Genomic DNA, 16,584 nt, shown 5'->3' with positions numbered 1-16,584 from the left:
TTTATCCTACCAAATCACGCCATCACTTCCCGTCAGATTTTTTTCTTTATCCAAAGTAGTTTTCTTTCAAAGTTAAATCTTAACGAGGGTTTTACTGCGCAGCCCCAGCGCCGCCTGGTCGGTGTCCGGATCAGCGAATCGCGTGAAGCGAGCGCCCGCGCGCGCGCTCCTCCAAGCGGCGGGGAGGCGCGCAAGTGTGGCAAGCGGGCCACGCAGCAGCCGGCTGCCGTCGCCCGCGGCCAAAGCGAAAGTAGTCGCGGAGCGCGCCGGATCGAACGCACGCACCTGCTTCGGATAGGCGCTTCGTCGTGCGTGCGCGCGCGCGCTGTCTGCACGCAAGAGCGGCCGCACGATGCGGATTCCGTGAGTGCGCGTTACGTGAGTGCGTCCTGTGTGCGTGCTTCCTCTTCCTTCCCCTGGGGGAAGTCTCCGCCCAGTGAGGTGTGTCCAGAGGCAAAAGGAAGGCGAGCAGAAGAGCGGAGGATCGGGATGTGGGTCCTGGCGACGTCGCTAGCGGTGTCTTCGGTGCCGGCTACCTGTTCCGCTTGGCCGGCCTGAGCCCGTGCTCTCTTGGATGCGCAAGCAAGCCTCGGGGCCCACGGCAACCAACGGTCGGGAATGTGCCAGCTCGTCGACGCTCGGGGATTAGGAGGAGACCAGAAGCCAACGTGAGTGCTTGTCGCACGCGAGCGCTATGGGCTTGCTGGGAGGGCCGGCAGCATCCCCAGACATTTTCCGTCATATCGCCCGTACACCGTTTTCGGGCACACTTCGGGGGAGTGAACGAGAAATAATAAGCGTGCAATAATAATAAAATAAACTGACGATCACCTAAATATTTTATTCCGTGGCGAACAGAATCCTCTTTTCTCTTTTCGAGGAGATATTGTAAACTTATTAGGAGGTTTTAAATTTCTTCCAGAGGGGAACAAAATAACAACTAACAAATACAATGTACAGTTGCCCGAGCGTGCTCATGCATTTTAAAGGGCTATTTCACAGTCTTGATATGGGTTGAAGAGGAGTAGTGCTAGACGTCAAGATACCTGGAACCCGTGAACGATTAGCCCAAGGGATAATTGCGCGTCGGCTGGTCCATGCTGAAACTAGAGGCAAATGTTTCTGCCGCTTCACGGTGACTATGCGTTTTTTGAAGAAAAACGAAAATTCGAGAGAAACTTTGGTTTTATACTTTACATCATTTTTCTTGGGTTGCTGTAAATAAAGGGTTGATTAACAATTGAAAATTATTTTTAGTGCCACGCATTATATTATGACAGGTGAGTAGACAGTTGATCCCGAATTGTTAATGAAAGGCAATGGCGATGGCGTCCCGGGAAGGTCCTTCAAGGCCTTAGCTGTTCGCATCACAAATTACATTGCAGAAGCGGTCGTTCCCATCCGTGAATGGTCAATCCAAAATGGGAGTCTAGCGCGCTTAGATATGTGTGGTCGGGGAATAATGTAAAGATGATTGAACGGGCTGTGTCCAAAAATTGTGATACAAACAATGGCTTGAAGTGCAGCGGAGGACGAGAAGGGTTAAAAGAGACGAATGTTTTTCGAGGTACAATACACTGGTATTATAGGAATTGAAATGTGGGGTATAATAATGTTATGATAATCGCTTGACTGATGCTTTCCTGGAGTATCAAAGCAGATTAGAACGCTTTGCTTATATATGGTCTCTCTGTAAAATCCAAATCTCTCTCAAAATCACGCAACTCTCCGTCTAACGACGACGACTGTGAACGCGAACCTTTCTCGCGAGGGATTCCTAGGTCGTCGTCTGAGTTCTGGCTTTGGCTCACAGATTGTCTGGACTCTGACTCATTGAGCTTTGAGTTTGACTCGCACGCAGTTTGGAATTTTGGTCGCAGCCGCTTTGACTTTGACTTTTCGCCATGTAATTTCGCACGGAGAAAGCTTCGTGTTCAGCCAGCGTCGTCGCTAGACGGATAGGTGCATTATTTTTCTGTCCAATTTTGCACGCCCATTCCCCCCTTTTCATATCCAAAGTGCTTCAGCCGTGTTGGAATTGTGCAGACGGATAGACCTCGGCTTTATAACGTGAGGGATCGAGGTTCGATTGCGACCACGGGAAGCGTTTTTTTTTTTTTTTTTTTGTTCCAGTGCTTCATATCCCTCCCTCGGCAGGGCGAAATCTTTGTCAACACAGCATGCACGGAAGCCGCCTGCACTCCGGACATTGTTGGCAAATGCTACCAGGGCAGCACATCCCTTTCATCCACACCTACGTGCAATTTCTTCGGTGCCGCTAATACCCTCCCGAACTTGTTTCACCTAATATGGTCATGTCCGGCATTCGAAAGCGGCTGAGAACTGCTGGTAGCCTATTGCCAACCACCACTTACGAATACGGAGCACCCGGAGCGCCTGCACTTCGATGATACTCTTCTCGAACGCGTATGAATTTATTCACTTGCCAGTGGTCTTTACAAAGCAGTGTAGAGCGGTCTGACAGCCCTAGTAGGGCCTGCAAACGGACAAGTTGTGTTTAATAGGGTACATGAGACTTTCATTGAGGCTTTCAACTCCCCTTCCCTCATCTTCCAATAACCTCCGGGGCCTCAGGCCTATTTTTAAATTAAGTCGTTCATTCATTCGTTCTTTCCAATGCTCTCATGACCATCATCATCACCGTCAAAAAAGTTGGCTTTTCTGCAGTGCCTTTTCGACGTGGAATACACTGTCAGTGATACATTGGAAGCTTCGATTTAAAAACAAAAACATATGATATGTCTCAAACCTATAAAGATAAGTTGTGGAGATAAGGTTAATTCATCGCGTGTTGCAATAGTGTGCACCAGGGAGAAATCCCCACGCCGTATAGAGTGTAGCTGCTAGCAACAGTGTGCAGAACAGCCTCCATATGCGCTTACAAGTAGCATCAGGAACGACATAATCGACTATGCCACATTGACCGAAATATCTCGCGCACGCACACGTGCACAAACCAACCCACCGTTTGGAGTTGCGAAGATTCCCATTTTCCATGTCAAAGATCAATCTTCGGTTAAAGTACACCGGTGTAACACCCAGAGAGAAAGGCGAACATCTGCGGCCGCCATTCTGTGCTTCTTGCAGGCGCAAGCGACAACGGCAGTGTTAGCGTCGTAAAAAAATAAAGTAATTAGAGTTGATTTGTGAAAAGTCACCAGCTCTGCAGCGCGACGCAACATCTGCTACAAGTAAACAGGATGGGTAGATAATTTGACTTCGTTTCGTGGTTTTCATGATCAGAGTAAACTGTTTTGTCTGGCAAATGTGGAAAAAAGCTTTTGTACATAGCTGTACTCGCATCGTACAGCATCACGTGATTTCTAAGTGAATTCCATTCTCTCAACTGCAGCCTGCTTAAAAGCCAAGTTCTAGCTTCGGCATGTTAACTCCATAAACTACAAATTTGATTTTTTCAATCATCACTTGAATGAAATTGAAGCATTATTATGTGAGTGCCATACTTCGGGAGGAGGATGAGGAGAGAGAGAGAGAGAGATAGCCTTTAATAGAAAATGATGACCACTGGTCACGATAGGCCAAAGGAATGCGGAGGGTGGGTAAAAGAAAATAAACAAATGCTGGTCGTTCTCAGTAGACTCAATAACTGGGCCAGTTCTTGGAACCTGCAATTCGTGGGCCAGTTCATGGTGATCGCAATAGGGTTTGTGCACGTTCGCCAGTTTGTTCGGGGGAGGACCAGCTCAAGCAACCCGTGCTAGACAGCTTTTAATTGAATAAACTACAATTTCAAATAATAGTTGTGCATCAGTTTGTTGTGGATCGGGCTGGGGTTGGGGCGATTTGAATGTACGGTGCCTGGCGAAAGCTGGGTGACGCTCCGCCAGGCGTGTCTCTGCGCTTCTTTTAGGAAGACTTGAAGAGCGCCTTAAACTCGAGAATGGTCACTCCTTCGTTGTCTATATTGTACTGCCTGAGTTATGGCTAAGTTGAGCATTCTTTATTGAAATGCCCGGCGCTTTGTCATTTGAAGCCAGGGAGTAATGTGTAACGTTACTAACGGGGTCTTGGAGCCGTCATATTAACAGAGAGACTCAGGTGAGACTAGACGCAGTAACACCATTTCTTACACACTAAGGTTGCAAACAGTTAAAAGGGAAACTTTCAAGCAACGCACTGTTTATTCTGTGGACCAGACTACAGAATCAGTTCAGCTTTATTCTGCGCTCCATGCCACAGGGATGTGTTATGTTTTGGGCTACTGCAAAGTCTCCGATCGTCGGCTTCCGCGGTGCAGAGGTAGAGTATTGGGTTTTGGGACTAACGCCCTGGATTTGAGACCCAGCAGTTATTTTTATTTTTTGCTGTAACCTGTTCTCTTAAATCAATTGCACGCATTATTTAAGTGTAAATTGGTATGTCTTAGGTCTCTTTAGACGAATAAGGTTCAGCTATACCGTGGCGGTCCACAGAATAAACCTTGTGGTTGATTAACAGAAAATTGCTGCACATTATCTTGTGTATACGATCATCATCATTATCCTCTGGTACACAGAATAGGCACTGCCTTCAAACAAATTAGGCATGCAAAGTTGAAAACAAAGCCGCGATAAACGCGAGAAGAATGAGCGACCGTCCCACAAGCTCTTGATGGCAGCCAGCGGGTGGCTGCACGGGGTCGTCGTTTGAAGAGATGCCGGCGATTGTGCAGGCGGCACAGTGCCGCAAGAATGTGCTTGGGTTCCCTTGTTGTGTTAATGGCCATGCACCCTGGCATTCCGGTTGAGTGCCGCAGCATATTTCACTACCGCGAACCGGGCGTCCGACGTGCAGCGTCAACCCTTCCTCTTGGACCTTCTGCCCAACCACTTCATGTCCGTCGTCTTCAACACCTACGAATCTGTATCCGTTTTCTGCTTCTTCTTCTTTTTGTTTTGCCTACGTGCCGCCAGTTTCGTTTTTATCGGTAGCTACTGCTACCGCTGGGGCAAACCGTTACACTTTGGGTCCGCTTATCGTATCTTGTTAGCCCAGTTTTAGTGGAAAACCACCTATACCTAAATCTCATTATATCGTTCGGACGTACGATGAAGTCCTAGCAAGATAAAAAGAACGATGGCACAAGCATAGATGTCCTCCGGAACGAGAATCTAGCCCACAGCTTCCCGACATATATATTGTTTGGACCCCTGGACACGAGTCCCTCGACGGAAATGAAGCGGCACACTCCGCTGCCCGAGTACACACCCTCTGGGCCATTTCCAAACAGACCCAAGACACTGAGAAGACCCCCAAAGCCCACACACTCAATGGTTACGCGGACATCCTCTCGCACATCAGACACGAGCGTCAGCGGTTCCCTCCACCCAACTCCCGCCTTTCCCCAGCCGAAGCGACCGCACTCCGCCGGCTCCAGACCAACTCCTACCCACACTCCACCCTCATCCACCATATCTACCTCACCCAATATTACAGTACCCGCAAGAGGACCCCTCAGTGCTTGAAAAAGTTATTGAATACGCACTAACCAGTAGTCTCTACAAGTTGGTGTAATAACCTGAACCGATACCTATCAAAAATCGTCGCACCTATCTCTTCACGAAATTTGCGAACTATACGTTTACGGACTTTAAATGCCATCCCCCCTTTCAAGTGATTGAACCTTGAACAGTGTTCTTTTTCCGATTATTCCCTCCCTTCCTTCGTATCCCTCTCCTTCCCCAACAGGGCATTCATGCCCCCTCTGATAATAAAGGTATTCCTCCTCCTCCCTGGCTTACAGCACGCGAAGGCAGATAAGGGAGTAACGTATAATCGTAAAGGCTAGAGGTGGGTCGGAATTGCAAAGTTGAAGATGTTCGCTGCGTCGAGACCATTCCCCTATAAACTTATTCTTATGGTGATGCGCCGGCCGACTTTATTACCATGCACTCATCTGTGTACAGAAGGCGCAAACATAGCCTGCAGCGTCAACGCAGGAGCAGAAAAAAAATAAAAGACCCACGGCACTCGGGAGATAAATAGAAACAATCATGGGATACCATTTTGCATAGAATAAAAGGTGTTGACGATGAGCAAAGGCAACGCAATACATGCAGATTGGTTTCTGAAAATTGAAAACAGCCAGCTGTCCCGCGAATATCCAAGATGTTCGCTTATTTTCCTAGCCTGCAATATTATCAAGCTCATAATGGACTCAGCCTGGGAAAAAAAACTGCAACTACCGGGCACTGTAATCAGCGAGCCTTTAGAGTATATAAAAAAACCAACACATTTCCTTCGCTTTCCCGGGAAGAAGTTAGCGCCCATCGGAAATTATAATTCGCTTTGCTGCGCCTGCTAGCTTCCCATTTTCGCCAGTTGGTTCTCCCGCGTTTTGTTTGTGCATTGCGTGCGTCGCATGTTGTTTCCTCCCTAGCTTCCGTTGGGGTCGTTCGCGAGGTGCGCTCCTCATGATTTCCATAAGTTATGCAGAATTCTCTGGCGTCGAAGTTAAAAATGGCAGTTCACCTTTCCTCCGGGAGAGTCGTCGAGCGCTTGGAACGCGACGTCTTCCTACTGAGCATCCCTGCACGCGCGGAGGAAGTGAGCAAGCGAGCCAACAAGCCGGCTGTCGTAGCACGTGGCGCGCTCACCTTATTCGTTCTTAAGATTAGCAAACAACTGATTACAGCAAAGTTGTCTGTGGCTATTGTCTAGCAGATCGATTCCGGTAACAGACCGAGTATGTATGCATGCATTGTCCTATAGAACGAGAGGAAGGTCCCCCAGCAGGTGTAAATTGTCTCGCCTAGGAGCGGACACCGGAACGCGTGCTGGTGTAGTGGAGGTGAAATAGGGAGGAAAGAGTACATAGGAATATGGGGATAAGGCAGAGGCTTTACATGAATGATATATAACACATAGGCAAAATTAACAAGGAACATATATACAACGTATAGGTGAAAAAACAAAAAACAAACGAGGAGTTAAATAATTGAGCAATGTACGAATACACATAAACACACATATGAGTTAAACAGTTGTCCAAAGGACGAATACATATAAACACTACACATATACAACAAACATCAAGGTATAGAATGCAATGGTGTGACAGAAAAGACACCTAAATGCATACACACCCACCCACCCACACACACACACACAGAGAGAAGAGAGAGAGAGAGAGAGAGAGAGAGAGGAGAGAGAGAGAGAGAGAGAGAGAGAGAGAGAGAGAGAGAGAGAGAGAGAGAGAGAGAGAGAGAGAGAGAGAGAGAGAGAGAGAGAGAGAGAGAGAATAGCTGCACCATCAGCAGCACTCTATTGCACCCAGGGCCTTGAGCACTTGGGGCCTTGAGCACTTGGGGGACCAAGTGCTCAAGGCCCTGGCACTGCCTGGGAGCCGCAGTTCCTCGAGCGGCCGCACTCCTCGTAGCACGGCCAGAAGCTCCGCCCGCCCTGCCGCAAACTTGGGGCACTCGTACAATACGTGCGGCAGGGACTGCACGGGCGCTCGGCAGTGAGTGCAGGCGGGGCTGGCCACCCGCACCAGTCGGTGTTTCCACTCTGCCCTCCAGCGCAGTCGACGAGGCAGGCGTGATGCTCGCACAGGCGGCAGGACCCCTCCGACACGCAGCCGAGGGTCTGGATGCCTGGTCCGGAGGTGTCGCTAGATGAGCAGGCGGGCGTCGTCCGCTGCCGCATGGGCCACCATGTACGAGGGAGGCAGCGCATGTGCCTCGTCGGCCAGCTTGTTCGGACCAACAATTTTCAGAGCATAGAAAAAATTCATAATAACAGTACAAAAAGGTCCTAGGGTCTCTATATTTTGATATGACGACTTATACCAGTCCAGCAAACATGTCTTTACAGCAGTGCTTTTGTGTTTAGAGGTGACGCCGACTTTAAGGAGTCCAGCGTAAGCTTTGGTTTTTGAAAGCTGGATTTCTCAGATTAGGCGTTGCACAGGGAAGCATGCCATCTATGGAGGATGTATGGTTCCAGCCTCTCTTTATACCTCTCTCCACCGTCATTGCCTCTTTAACGAGTCAGGTGTACTTCTCTCCACGCGCTCTTCAGCTGACACCTGTGCGGCGCACTAGAGACGTCATCGTCCGTACACACCAATCATGTGTGTCCTTCGTTTGCGACGTAGAAATCGCGCCACTGTCCTTATAATTCAACGTAGCAAATCCCCAGTATATCTAAAGCCTAACATTGCAAATCCCACCCCAGCGCCAGCTTCGCTCAACATCCCTCTCCACTTTATTGAAGGGCTCTCAAGCTTTTTGTCGAAATGTGGGTCTACGGCAACCTTTCTTACACACCAGCCTATTGTCTGTCTTTTTGAAGTACAGAAACGGCCTTGATCTTCTAAGTTGCTTGTTCCGAACAGGGCGAATTTTCCATAAGGTGACGAGTCATTCTTCTATCACCTAGGCTTCTAACAGACTGTATAAAGCTTGCGTTGACGTCAAACACGAAGCTGGGTTATGGCCCTGTCGTTATTCTTCCTGTGTTGGAAACCATGTGACCTCAGAAGTTAGTTTTCTTTCCTTATATGGTGCTTTGATAGTATACGAAAAATGACGTGCACAATAGGTTATTGTTAACATTTAATTGGTATTTCTTAAGTCATTTTATGCCTTGGAGTAATCAAGCTTATTTTTATCTGCCTTTTTTCTCCCTTTTTTAGCTTGTTTTTTTTTAGCTTCGTCGACCTTTCCTTTCCCGTTACCCGTGTTACCGAATAGGCAAACCTCTGCCTCAGCTCCAGGAGATATTCCTATAGGTGGCGCCGCTTAAGTTAGGGGGTGCCACCGTCAACTTTCTATAGAGGGGAAACAAACGACAAAAATGCATGGGTTTCTATAGGGCACTAGTCGGTTAAACAATATTCCTTCAATGTACAGAAAAATTATGCGCGGTGGGGCAGTGGAAATCTACGAAATACACTTTCCGAAATATACTTCCCACATTGCTTTCCGCAGCCGGAAACCCAACGCAAGCTTTTGGTATAAAAATTGAAATTTTGAAGGAACGTTGGACCCGGTCGGTAGTACACTTCATCGCAGAGTATTTCAGGCACATCTCAGACGAAAATGATAACAGCACCACAGACATGAAAAGCCGACCCAAAAGGCTTGACAATCATTCGCGGTGGTGAAAAGACAGTGACTTTAAAGAACAGTTACTCCGTCGGACAACCTACCAGTGAACACGACAAGCCGCCGAAAGTTGCAAGTATTTTGAGAATTCGCATTGAACTTTCCGCTTACCGGCACAAAAGAAGTTTAACTCTAGGTCACTTTTGATGAACACTGTGGGTACGTAGTAAGTTCCATACCTATGAATTGAGTCGCGAGTCAGCGCGGCAATTTATAAGGCCCCGCTTGCGAAGACGATAGACACCCCACAGTGCACGCTCTGCTGAAATGAAAGTTAAACATGCTAAAAGCTGTTCTCAAAATATTCTTTTCGCTAGCAACCTTCACTTGAAAACAACGCACGCGACAGTGGTCTAACAACGCGTTCATTCAATTAAAAACACGTACAAGTAACGTCCGGTAACCTGCAATGTTCACCCCGCAGGCCACCGTTAAAACAAGCTGGTGTTTCCAAGATGAAAGCGCTGATGAAAAAATGCCAGGATACGGCTCCGCGAACGTACAAAATAACGAGCATAGCACAATAACCCAGAACGATTTCTTTTAATTTTGCATCTGTTGCGCAACAGTCAGGACGGCGGTACTTACAGGTAGCAACGCAAAACACGCTCCTAGCGCGGACGACGACCCGTAATCAACACACGTACCAGACACTCTGCTGAGTGAATCGGTATCCAATGGCCATTAGACGCCGTCGCAGGTAGAGCCAGCAGCGCATGTAAGATGGGCGAGCTGACACGCAGTGATGAACCAAGCAGCGGGAATTGAAGGCAAACCGTGAGATCGACACACCATGGAGTTTCATTACTCCATGGGACACACTGCACACCGACACAGGCTAACTAACTCAACGAGCGATAAGCCCACATTTCCTGCGCAGCCTTTGTCGAGAAAACCAGTAAGTTTCAAACAGAAGCTGAAACAATCACGTGACTCGTGGCTGTGTGCAAATAAATGCCTACAAAGGAAGACAAGTTGACGTTGAGGCAGGGAACTCTATGCAGGGAACGACACGGAGGGGGAAGCTGGCCGGCGCCTCCCCCCCTCCCCCCCCCATGTATTCTTTCCCCAGCACTCCGCGCTTATTGGATGGTCGGAATCAATACAAACACACAAAAATTAGAGAGGTCACTGCTCTTTTTGTTTCCCTCTCCTGAACGACAGCACGCGGAGAAAGCGCGGGCAGCCGTTGGGGCAGTTCGGTGGCTCCTACAGCCGCGCGCGATTAGCGAACTTAGCGAAGCTTTTCATGCGTATAAAGTCAGGTCAATGTCGCGCGTATTTGCGTGTATATAGCCTGCGAAAGCCTGTGACGGTATTATAACTCTGCCCCCTTAAGCGTCTACTGGGTGGGACTATGTTCAGAGTGAGAGACCAAGTTTTGTACCTGTCGGGGAACCAGTACCAGTACACCGACGCGAATGCACTTTCTTACAAAACTGGAATTTAATTCGAACGCCGAGAACTAAACAACGTTGGAGACTGCGCTGCTCTGTTTCTTCTTTTAGTAACTTTTCTCGTGCAGCAGTTGTACAGATTCTCATAGCCATGGTAAGAATGACTGGGTGTGGCTGCTCTGGTTGAGGGACGGCTCAATGTCAGGTAAGTGGGGTTTTAGTTCGGACAAAACGCGGTAAAACAGCTAGCAAAATCTTCTCGGGAAATGTGTACAGTTGGAGTAATTTTTTCAGATCAACATATGCTCAAAAGTGGTCCATAGAACAGGATAAATGGCTAAATCGGGAAATGTGTACAGTTGGAGTAATTTTTTCAGATCAACATATACTCAAAAGTGCTCCATAGAACAGGATAAATGGCTAAATATCGTTCTCCAGAAACATAAGGTACCTCTTCCGGAATGTGAAAAAGCCTGTGTTGTCTGCTTTGTTTCCCCTCTATTCAGTTTCTCGTTGGCGCCGCTGCGGGCGCCACTTTAAAATCTCCTCCGCAATAATGATTGTGTACGAAAATGACAATGACTGATAGGAGCAAAAGCGCACACCGCCAAACGAGGAGCATAGATATCATTTTTTTTTTGGAGCAAGCGGACAGAACTGTAGGCATAAAAAGACGTAATGACTAAGCGCATGCGTCAATTAAGATCGACTGGCGCGACAATCAGTTTTCTGAACTTTACAAGAATCAAACTTCATGCGCACACCCTGCTTCATGTATACTAGTAAGCTCTAAATCATACCGATGTTTATTGAACAATCGCTGAATATAGGGGTATGTTCGGCACCATGGCGTCAAGCAACTGTCCCTGGATTCCCCACAAACTGTTATGGTTTGAATACGCGGTATAGAAAATTTAATTGTTTGATCAAATTGCATTTACCTGTTCTCCTACATCAGTAGTGGGGATTTTTTCTTCGTGATTAAGGGTAATTTATTTCCGCTTAACCGCATTTGATTGGCGCTCGGCGCCATGTAGGAAATGCCGGTTCGGTTCCGTTGAAGGAAACCAGCGCACGTTTATCTGACAGGGAGGCAATCAATTTCTTGTGGGAAGGAAACAGAGGGGGTGCTGCTCACGTGTGCTGCTTGGTTATTTGCCGTCACTAGAAGAGCCTCGGAAATTTCTATAATGGGTTGCTGGGCCACGTAATTTGGCGTCCCGCTGGGCTGAGTTCTCGCGAAAACCCACATTTGGCGGCACTCGTATCGTTCTTGAATCCGGCCCACAGAATCACGAAATAAAGGTGGGAAGCTTTCTTTTTAACCGCAAATAAAGAAGGCGTTTGCTCGAGCCCCCTTAACTTGCCTCATAAAGAGAGAGGCTGCATTTCTTTAACGTAATCACGGCCAACGCATGAGGTAAGCCTTATTTCTGCCTTTCAATTATGGTTTATTGTCTGTGCCTTCTCGTAATAATTAAGTTTAAAGAATTAACCGTGACGTAACGTGAGCCTTACTGAAGGTAACCCCAGAAGCTACGTTTTCAGGTCAATGTGTTTTTGCGGTCTTCTTTCATTCGTTGTTTGCCGTGTTCCACTCCTTGAAAGAAGGCGGCGTGGCGTCGCCACTCGCCGGCCAGTCTTGTAACGGTTCCCTGTGTTCACATAAGGGGTCCCCAATGTAGTGTTAAGGTTCCATCAGGCTGAAAATGAGGAACATGCAGCTGTTCCTGATTGAGTTATCGCCTCAGATTTGGGCAATTTTGTTCATATTTGTCTTTTTTTAGTGATGGAGCAGTATTGGCTCCAACATCAGAGCTCCACAACTATGCAAACGTTCACCACGTGCATAGTTATACCGTAATGACTACGGATAATCAGTAGATCACTTTAGTCCTTTAGCGCACTCAGAGAAGTTACAATGGTTTGATTTTTTTGTTTGTTTCTGAATTTAAGTGTGGCCCGGTAAACTTCGTATGCGAAGCAGAAATCCTTGCTAATACTTAAAATTGGTAAAAAAGAAAACCGAAATATTAAGACCAGAAAAGTTTAAAAAAAGAGAAAACCAACCTCAGCCCCCAATTCGCTTGCCTAGAGCGAGATGCTCATCCAGGCTGTACGGAGGCAATTGTGATACGCTGACATTTGCGCTCCCCAAGTGCCGCCTAATGCTAAAGGTCGCCGCGTAGCCAACATCAATTATTGTTCAAGTGCCTGCGGCAGATTGCATTGCTCGGCGTTGGGAACAATGTGGCAAGGAAGCAAATAGGTCATAAAATGAAGGGCGGGGGCACGACGTTTTCTAGGTCAGGTTACACGTGTTTTCGCTAAAGAAGTTGTTTCTCGTCCCGGTCATCCAAGTGCGATATTAGGCACGCTTGAAATACTTATAAAAAGCTTCGCGCACGCATCAAAACATGAGCTAATAGAAGGGTTTCGGCTGGAATTGTAATATGCGTTACACGGAATTATGATTACCTTGAATTATAGTTCCTCGGAAAAAGCTAGCATTATGTTTGTCTCACTTTTTTTATCTGGTGCTGGTCAAATGCCTAGACGAAGTTTCAAGTAAGAGTGTGATTTTGTAAAATTGTCATTCACTCATTATCAGCCATATGGCTGCAAAAAAGAGAGCCAAAGTTGAACCTCGACATAACGTCTCAGGTTATTACAATTTGCAACCCACTCCCGAGTTTCGTACACGCCTAATGAGAGGAGTTTAGCGAAGAGCGGGAATATGATGGAGTTCTCTCCTATTGTATGAAAACGGGATTCTGAGGATGTCTCAGTGGTTCTTGGAAAAGTACAAAGATATTTGCTCGCAGTTTTAAGATCATCGCATGGGCAGAAGTGCGAACGTTTAGCATGAAAAAGTTTTGGGTCGATTGGTCTAGGCACTCTGCAGGAAAAGAGAACGGCACTGTCGATGTTGTTTCTATCTATTAAGTACTTTATATTTCGATGTATAAGTCTTCACTGCTCAGAATAGTGAAAATATAGAAAATCTGTAAAGTGTTTTATTTAAACCCATGACAGGCATATTTAGCCAGCTAAAATTATTGACCTGGAATGCGATACGACACAAATGTGCAGTTCAACATCGATTTTTTTTTTTTTTTTTTTTTGCAGAGTGTAAAGTTTCTTCTTCGGTGGGCTTGAGTTTTTTTTTTTTCTGTCGTTAGTTTATAGCTCAAATCGCATTTATATTCGTTCGTCATCTTTTACTGTGCTTGACTTGCATCGGAGGGGCTAGTAGATTGTTCAACCCCTTTTTTATGCATTTTTTTTTACTCTAGTAGGCGCCCCGCTCGAACTGCTTCACGCTTTCTGCACACGTAAGCCGATGATGGTTAATAAACATTCTTCTCTGAAAAGATTGGTATCGGGCCTTATTGGGAAAGGTAAAAAGGAGGAGGGAAGGTAGCAGATTTTAACACTGGCCGCCTCCAAGTGCAGATATCCAGTCGCAGTAGATTATGACTGTCTAGCTGTCTGGCAAAGTCCAGATGTACCAGCAGTGTTAGTTTCTCCCGCTGTTTGTTCCTAAGGCATATCCGTCATCTGTACGTGGGTTAGTTGAGGTCGCGTCTGTATAGCTGTTTCATAGCCGGGTCTTGCGTTTCATCACCCGATGACTGAGGGCGCCAATCGCCTGGTTTGTGGAACCGAGTTTGTACCATTGAAGCGAGCACGGGCCCAGTTCTTTCCTTATGAATGATGATTTTGCACGCCCCTATAAAGTTTTGAGGTAGCTAGTTGGTATTCCAGTGGGGGACCCTTATGAGCGGCTTTTACTAACCCGCCTGTGATCGATGCAAGCACCCGTTGGTCCCTAATTTTATGAGATTTGTGATTTGGCCACGCGTTGTGCCAGTTTTCACGCACGGGATGTATGGAGACTGGGTGGCGCTAGAGAATCGGTCTGCTTTTTTTCCGTGTTTGGGAATGAGGTTTCCCCCTGAGTGCTTCTGAGGCGCCGGTATTTATCCTGACATCTATGCATTGAGGAATTGACGCTTTCCGTGTTTGGAGAGATCACACAGTGCCGGCCACGCGTTCCATCTGTTCTTGTGCACCCACGTGCGTTTACACGTTGAAACACTAGTTCGACTTTGAAGAAGCTGAATGAGTTGTGCATGACCGCCCTCGTCGTGTGCTGGTTTCCACTCGTAGATTGGGGGCGGGGGGGCGGGGGGGGGGGGGGGGAGGTGGTGCCGTGCATGGCTGCGTGGATGGTTCAAGTCGCTTGATCTTTTATTTCTGAGCTGGTAATGTCGGTAGGCAACGTCAGGTTTTGAATCGTATGTCGGTGGCATGACCATTCAACCGTTTTTACATGACACCCGGAAAATAATTTACGTCTTTTTACCCAGTTTTCTTGTTAAAAGAGTGTACCCAAAGGTGAGCGTACCGGAGCGCCTGTGCCATGCAGTGACGTACTCTGATTTGGTCTTGGTGCGTGCGACTTCCGCGCACGCCGCACTGCTTATGAGGCTTTTGTCTACACTCTACGCTGATCTGACGAAAATGGTCTTAAGTTATAACGGTGGTGGTGCGTTACCAGTTCGTAATTGCTCCGTGTCAAGACCGCAATGATATCCAGTTGTTGCCCGCTGAATGCGTGTCTGGTAGGTAATCGAAGTCGTTGCGTGGCGTAAGGCCGGGCACCTCGATACCCGCTTGGAAGTGTAGCCACACTATGAGTGGTGAAAACTGAAATCATCCCAAGGAGATTCTGACGGTGCGGATACGTGCCAAGTAGTTTTGAGAGCCATGTAAACACATATACTCGTTGCGGTTTCAGGCCGAATTCAGGCCGCTACTGCTATCGTCTTGGGGACGATATGGCGTGAAAGCAAGACTTTTTTGATAGGGGGTCCAGTAACCACCGTGTTTACTTGTGTGTGTGGGGGGGGGAGGGGTGGGGGAGGAGCAGGAGGGGGGGGGGGACTTTTTTATTTATGAACATTGCTGCTTGAGCTTCTATGGTCATGTATCGTGCTCCTTTCTGAATTACAATAATATGAAATAATTCCACGTGGTGCAGCCGTGTAACCAGTCAGGGCGGAAAAGAGGGATCTATTTTTGATGAGAGAATGGGGTTTTATCTTGAATATTGCATGCGTGGAAAAAAAATACAGTTGTTTGTCATGATCTTTCTCCTACCATGAATATTGTACTGTTTAATTTCGGTCCGCTTTAGCAAAAAAAAAAAAAAAAAAAGAAGCGGAGTACACGTTCGGGGTGCGCATTTTTGAACAAGTACCAAAGCACCGCTTGTTGCACTAACATGAGGACCACTTCGAACGTATTATGAGGATGATCACAAATGACGTCTCCGAGGCCTTCATTATAATCCCGATGAGAACGCACGTACGTTTCCCGGCTTCAGTACGAAAGGGTGAATTTTCGCTTGGAACCAGGCGCGGTACATTCTACAACAACAACAACAAAAAAAAAAAAGAAAGAAGCTCACACTAACGGGTAAGACTTGAAGGTAGCGAAGCTGTACGCAACCTTCACGACCATCACGAAATTTGAAGCCCACGGTTGCAGTCGATTTGCTTCTTCTTAGCTGCCGCAACGAACTTTACTCTATCATTGTTGCTATAAGTGTCAGCTTCTTTCATTTTTTACATGCGAAGCAGCTTATGGTCGAGCCTGTTTCCTCTGCCGTTGTGTGGGTGCCCGTTGTGCGGCGTCCACACCCCCACTGCGCATGCCTGGCCAGGCACCGCTGATGATGATTGTGGCGGGATGCCCCTAGGAATTGGCCAACCAAAGAATCCATCACGAGATAGCTTCGCGTTCAACCACCGTCGTCATCTTCCCGTAGGGGAACCCTGAGTAGTATGCGAGGCATTCCTCCTCTCCTCTCCGGCATTCCTCCTCTCCTCTCCGAAGCTCCTCTCCTCTCCGGGATTGCGCAACGAACGGCAACACCTGCGGCTCCGCGCGCGAGAATGCGAAGCTGCTTAGGGTTAGAGACGCGACGGTAGCCGCTGCATACTCCGCTGGGGACGCCACTGTAGCTCCGCGGTATAAATGACGCGTGC

General features: G+C 47.4%; 1 protein-coding gene across 1 annotated transcript in view; it reads left to right on the top strand.

Moving 5' to 3' along the window:
- The first annotated feature begins 254 nt into the window (after positions 1 to 254).
- LOC144173234 (uncharacterized) overlaps positions 255 to 16,584 on the top strand; it is a 147,917-nt gene continuing 131,587 nt past the window's right edge. The window contains exon 1 of the mRNA XM_077701730.1: positions 255 to 668. Within this exon, the coding sequence (XP_077557856.1) occupies positions 619 to 668 (50 nt within the window). The 5' untranslated portion in view covers positions 255 to 618. The remainder of the gene's footprint in view (positions 669 to 16,584) is intronic.

This window comes from Haemaphysalis longicornis, unplaced genomic scaffold (genome assembly GCF_048455015.1).
Source record: "Haemaphysalis longicornis isolate Haplotype H1 unplaced genomic scaffold, Haemaphysalis longicornis Haplotype H1 scaffold_3, whole genome shotgun sequence".
NCBI lineage: Eukaryota > Metazoa > Arthropoda > Arachnida > Ixodida > Ixodidae > Haemaphysalis > Haemaphysalis longicornis.
This window is presented reverse-complemented; position numbering and strand designations above follow the sequence as displayed.